Below are 6,000 nucleotides of genomic sequence, written 5' to 3'. Positions count from 1 at the left end.
GCCACTGGATCATGTGACACAAATTTAGTCGAACATGATTACAAATTACATGAATTCCTGAGCTACCAGATCAAACGAGATGTGGAGAGTTCACTTGAAGGATGGAGATTAACCTTTAAGGCTCTTTTCAGGCACATGGTGGATATCAGGCCACAAGAGTGTTGGTGACCCACTTCTGAAAACATGGAGTCTTACTATTCGCAATGGTCTCTCTCCGAAGGGTGTCACTTGATTGACCAGGCAGCACTGGATCATGTGACACAAATTTAGTCGAACATGATTACAAATTACATGAATTCCTGAGCTACCAGATCAAACGAGATGTTGGAGAGTTCAAATTGCATCCAGACCACCGATGAAGCAAATGTAACTTGCTCCCCTCTTTTAAGGGTCAGATGACATCAACTGGAAAATGGTATCCAGATTTCAAACCAATGTCTCACGAGTTCAACGAACTCATGCTGGAGCTTCCGATCAGTCCTAACAATGACTAGGCTTCGCCAATCGGCAAACAAACAGTTTCGGAAAAAATACGGGCATTTTTCACGGTAAGATGGCCTGGTCCCAAATATGGTAACTTGAGTGAATCGTACGCAGAGAACTTGTTGTTCCCAACTTTTCTCTTTTTGTATTCCATTACAGTATGTTTTTCTGCCCGTGTTGGATAAAATATATCGATTCGGGTCAATAAGTAAAGAAGGGGTTTTTTGATAATAGAATCTTTTATATTGAAATGAGAACTCACTTTTAAACTGCGTTGATGTCCAGAGAACAACCTTCATATTCGAAAAAATTTAATCGTTTAATTTGTACCACAACGATTAAAGCAGAAAGTATTCGGTCACGAAGTCAAGCAAAATCAGCTGAAGAAACAGTAAAGATGGCGCTTAATGTGGCAGCCTCAAAACGAGAAAAATAAATGAAAATGCATACACAAAACAATAAAATTAGACCACATTTTCCTCGACAGTGTAGATTCGGGATCATGGAATGGCGCTAAGTTGTCACCGATGCGGAAAAATTTGGGCCAGTCTCTGTAACAAATGGAATATGAACAAAACTTACAACGGCTTCAATGGCATGTAAATAAACGGTTTCATAAACTGGTTAAGTGTGCAATTTTGTGTCTTTTATTCGGCAACGAATTGATCGAAATACATCCAACGTATTGCGAGGGTTGAGCAGTACATCACTGCCATTTTGTACTACTGATATTCAAACAAGTAGATAAATCTTAATTATCAATTTTGCGTGCCTTCGTTAGAGCTTGCTTGACCAAGTGTGACCTTGGAGAAACCTCGAAATTCAGGTTGATGGACGATTGACTTCATATCACATATGGTCTTCCAGACAATGAATATTACCCTGTTTGATAGGGTGTGATGCTTAGTAGAAGGTCTGGTATGCTGTGTGCAGGATTTCCAGTTGTAAGTCCATCTCGACTTTGGCCTATCGTTGGTTTCAGGTCCAGTGCGACCATCATCTCAGTATACCACTTCGCCAATATGCCGCGCGTTATATATTCAAGAGATGTTTCCGAGGTTATTATAACAAAATATTGCACTAACTTCCACGGGACAGAGGATAAAAGCGCGTTACACTATAAAGGATTGGTAATGGCAAGACAAGTCATCTCAGCGCTTCTCACAATGTACGGAATGAATGTTTCTATCTTTGCAATCGCCAACCACATAGTTAAATAGATTACTTAAGATCCAGCCCTCGACGTAGCAATATAACTGTGATTAACACGATTTTTGATCATGGGATCATGGTAACTTATTTCACTGGATTATAAGCAGCGTGCCGAACGGATTTCCGCTATCGTAGCAACACATTATCAAAAGACCCGGGGCTTGAAACTGAAGTAAGCGTACGAACCCCAAAAGACAGCACAGGTCTTCACCACTGTAAGGCAGCGAAAACTAAAAGCCATATAGAGGAAAGGTTCTGACAATTGAGCACATTCATTTTCTATGCCTGCGTACTGTCACTATATCATTTGGAAGGACCGAGTGCTGAACACCGAAGCACTTCAGAAGGCGAACTCCGTTGCATTTAAGTGCGGCCTGATGAAAAACCGGGCCATTGGTTAGGACGATTGCAGGGATGCCCAAAATGGAACCCAGAAATAGCTTGACTGCGGCCAATTGAAGAACACATTTAGAAACCGAGGGTACCAAAAATTCCTACTTAACTTTGAAAAAATCTGACTCCCATTTTGTTGATGAAAGGACATGACCCTCGACAGAAATGTTTGACGAACGGCTTCCCATGCCTGGGAAGTTTTGATATTCGATGCATCTCAGGTGAACCGATATGGTGAGGACGGATCTTTTTAAATGTAGACCTGCTCAAGATGTGGTTTCACGTGGTTTAAGATGATCAGCCTTGTGAGTCATCACGCACACCCACTAAATGTAGCCATGTGCAACGGAAGGCGAGGTTGGTTCACTTTTCAAATAGTCCTTGCCTCCTAGGGACGAAAACATCACTAAGCCCGAGGTCAACCTCCGTCCCCGAACGTCTCAGATGTACCATTCCAGAGCGTAACACCCGGCTCGGAATACTTCTTAACAATACTCTCGGGTCCCCTGAGCTTTATGTTGTGCATATGACAACATGACGGCACAACGTTTATATTAATCTCATCCTCACAATGGTCTTTAAAACCGATGCGGTTGTATGAGACCCATTCACCAAAGAGGCAATCAGTACGAGATTAAAAAGCAGCCGGCATACGATCGGTGTCTGGCATTACTCAGTGTGAGTGATAAACGAAAAACAAAGGGCTAATTAACAGAGTAGTGCTTTAGCGTTAACATCTACTGCACCAACCAGTTCATATCGGCGAGGTCCAACGAGTCCCACTGAATGCGGAGACACAAGCATTGCAGTGGCATTGCCCTAATCCGAGGGTTGTGGTTAGTAGAGGAGTATCCACATCTTCGTTCTGCCTTCTCATATGCTGTACCATAAATCGTCAATTTCAGATCATGCATAGGAATAGATGGAAGTGGAACTGAGTCATTCAACTCAAGAGCTACTCGGGTGTTATTAGTACACCGCATAGCCTCACTGAACGCCGATGATTCCGAGCTAAGGTAGCAGAGTTCTTTGTTCAGTGATCTTTCGGGAGATTGTGCCTGCTAGTTAATAGAAATGCAGCCAAGATACACCAAAGGCCTTGCTTGGAACAAGCTTATAGCATGCCCGGGGGTTAAGATTCAGGACTGACTGGCTCATGAAGTGGATTGATGTGAGAGAACGTTGAGCAGTTGGACTGAGCAACTGAGCGTTCTGGGGTTAAAACTGAGCCAATCATATTCAGTTTTATTGTTTTGACTAAGGATAAGGTTGGCGGCAGCACTGAGTTTGACTCAAGATCGCTGTCCCTGATACATGGTATAAAAAGGTCAAGTATGTTGATACATGCTGCAGAGGAACATTTCCGTTTGTGTTTTGACACGGACAATCATCGTATTACAGGCAATTCTGAGCTTCGAAACCCCCTGAAACTTCGAGCTTCTCTTATTAGAAGGGAGGCTTCTGTCGACTATTATTCAGGTTTCATTGGCTAAAGAAGACTTCATTCTGTTTCCACAGGATTATTTCTGCAACAAATATAATTCTAAAAAACGGAAAAAGAACTAGCACCTTTTTGGTCCCTAACTGCAATGCCATCTGAAGAAAGCGCGAGGACTCGTGTACTTCCAGGGTGCACAAGCCTAGACGGGGAAAGTCGAGAGACAGAGGTCGGGTTCGAACCACGGACCTTCCGGTGAATAAATTTGCTCTCTAACCGCTGAGCCATCTCGCCTCAAGACAGTAGACAAAAGGTCCTTTCTACCCTACATTGACGATTCATGTGCCAAAGGTTCTCCTGGATGATCAGGATTGGGAACGTATAGTACAGTGCGCATGGGAGACGATCACGACTAATCGATCGGTACAGCCAAAGACCATAGGGTCCCTTAAAGTCATCCATCTGGCACCTGAGTACACTCTTCGTGAAAGCTGCTTGCGCAATGATGCCCGTTGCCTAATTTAGCTACTCTATCAGTAAACAACCAGCGCACAGAGTAACGTTTTGATAGGAAAGTTGTAATAATAAACGAGGATACTAACCTAAATTCCACCATCTATTGTGTCATACTTTGGCGGCATTACCTTCGGGAAACCCGATGTGACACCCCCAATTTTAACTGACGTACCTGCAAGAAAAACAAAAAAAAGATGGAGCTTAAATAGATGGAGATTAACAGCAGTGAAAAAATCTAACGAGACAAAATCGTCGATTGGTAATGTATTGAAATTTCGGCATGTAATAGACCAACCAAATGTAAGGAATGCAGACCACAACACAATACACATCACGATCGGATTAATCAGGCTTCAAGTGCGACGATTCTTATTAGTCTGTCAGATTATAGCTTAGCGCTACTTTTTTAAACCATATAGTCCAAGCACGATGACTAACCGCCCACTGATAATATCTCCTCGAATATCGAGGAGACATCTGCAAATCAGTGGCCAAGCTCGGTGAATAGTTCAACGGCTGCCTGATCAAGTATCGACAAAAAATCGTCGGCTATTACTTACTTGTACTCGAGTCTCGCTGTGATGGCCAATCGAACATTTGAGTGAAATCCTGGAACTCCGATCTCAGAGTGTCGATTCTGGAAGAGTGAAGTTGACGTTGTTAGAAAAAATCAGTAGTTTATGAATGAGAATCTCTGTCAATTTCAGAATACAAGTTGGTGAATATTGGTTATTGTTGTCACGGTTTCTTCATCTGACGAATGCAGTCTAGGGTTTATTTAAACTAAAAGTGAGTGGACCGTGTGACTGGAAATGTGAAGACTGTTCACATCACGATCAAATGGTCTGAGTAGCCAGTGGTCACGTGAGCAGGCCGTGGTAGACTAAGTGTGCGTACATTTTTGTTCTGAAGGCATAGCTTTGGGTAACGTAGATGATTCATCATTGTGTTAGCTGTGACCACACAATGATTTGAATGGATCTGAGCAGGTAAATTGACGCTTGGTGGAGCTTTGAAATTAAACACATAGTTAGTAGCCAAATGGACAGCAATAGGCCAGTAATTGACTTCCACGATCAGTCTGTCCGCACAACTGCCATGTCACAAGATGTGTTCATTCTCTTGTGGGCAGCAGGTGAAGGTGGACAGGCAGCTCATCTTTGAGATGCAAAGGCATCATCTGAATGGACGAGCCGGAAGATTCGCCAGTGTCTGATGTAGACGCGGAGTCGAATGGTCTGTGGCTAGATCCTTCCTTGAATGTAGACATGTTTTTAAATAGACCTATCCGGACAATAATTTTAATTTCCGTATCAGCAAGGATTTGCACTAAATTCTACTAGTGTTTCAGTGGTACAAAGCTGTCAGAGTTGGCGTAGTGTCGCGTCCAGGTAGGTTAATCGGACGTTAAGGCTAAACATCAGTTGGTTTTAGCGGAATTGGGTCTAGCTATTATTTTCTTCTTTGGATGTAGACTGAATAACCCTATGTGACTGGTTAGATTTCGCCCTTAGCACCGTACCTTTCTAGTCGGATGGACTTGGTGGTTTCGAAAGGCCTAGCCTGAAAATCGTTGCGACACAATAGACTTCTGTTACTTTACATCACATGTGCACCGTGGCCATAATCTCTTCAACTACTTAATAGGAATTCACAAGTACATCTGATTTTCTTCCGCCCAATTACGGGGATCGTTTCTATGGCTGAGACGTCAGTTGAAACTAGAAGTGTGCCCAATAATGCCAGATGATCCTTATACATACCGAGTTTGTCGATCGCATATCTCGCAAGCTGTATTGCTAAATCCTATGGCAAACTATTTCAGAGATTCCCCTTAACCATTTAACTGCTTTATGATACGTGGATCTGGGCATACCTAGGATGGAACAAGGTAGAAGATTTGGTTTACGGATTTTAGATAGTCCCTAGAGCTTCGGGGATAACGGAGACTAGAAGGT

General features: G+C 42.8%; 1 protein-coding gene across 1 annotated transcript in view; it reads right to left on the bottom strand.

The window, feature by feature from the left end:
• Positions 1–752: 752 nt before the first annotated feature.
• Positions 753–6,000, bottom strand: part of T265_00494 (hypothetical protein) — a gene marked incomplete at both ends in the record, with an annotated part of 51,053 nt that continues 45,805 nt past the window's right edge. The window contains 3 exons of the mRNA XM_009164298.1: positions 753–1,034; positions 4,157–4,214; positions 4,603–4,679. Coding sequence (XP_009162562.1) covers positions 902–1,034; positions 4,157–4,214; positions 4,603–4,679 — 268 coding nt within the window. The remainder of the gene's footprint in view (positions 1,035–4,156; positions 4,215–4,602; positions 4,680–6,000) is intronic.

Source organism: Opisthorchis viverrini (assembly GCF_000715545.1).
Source record: "Opisthorchis viverrini unplaced genomic scaffold opera_v5_5, whole genome shotgun sequence".
Taxonomy (NCBI): Eukaryota; Metazoa; Platyhelminthes; class Trematoda; order Opisthorchiida; family Opisthorchiidae; genus Opisthorchis; species Opisthorchis viverrini.
Note: the sequence above shows the minus strand (reverse complement) of the source record. Positions and strands in the feature narration are given on the sequence as shown.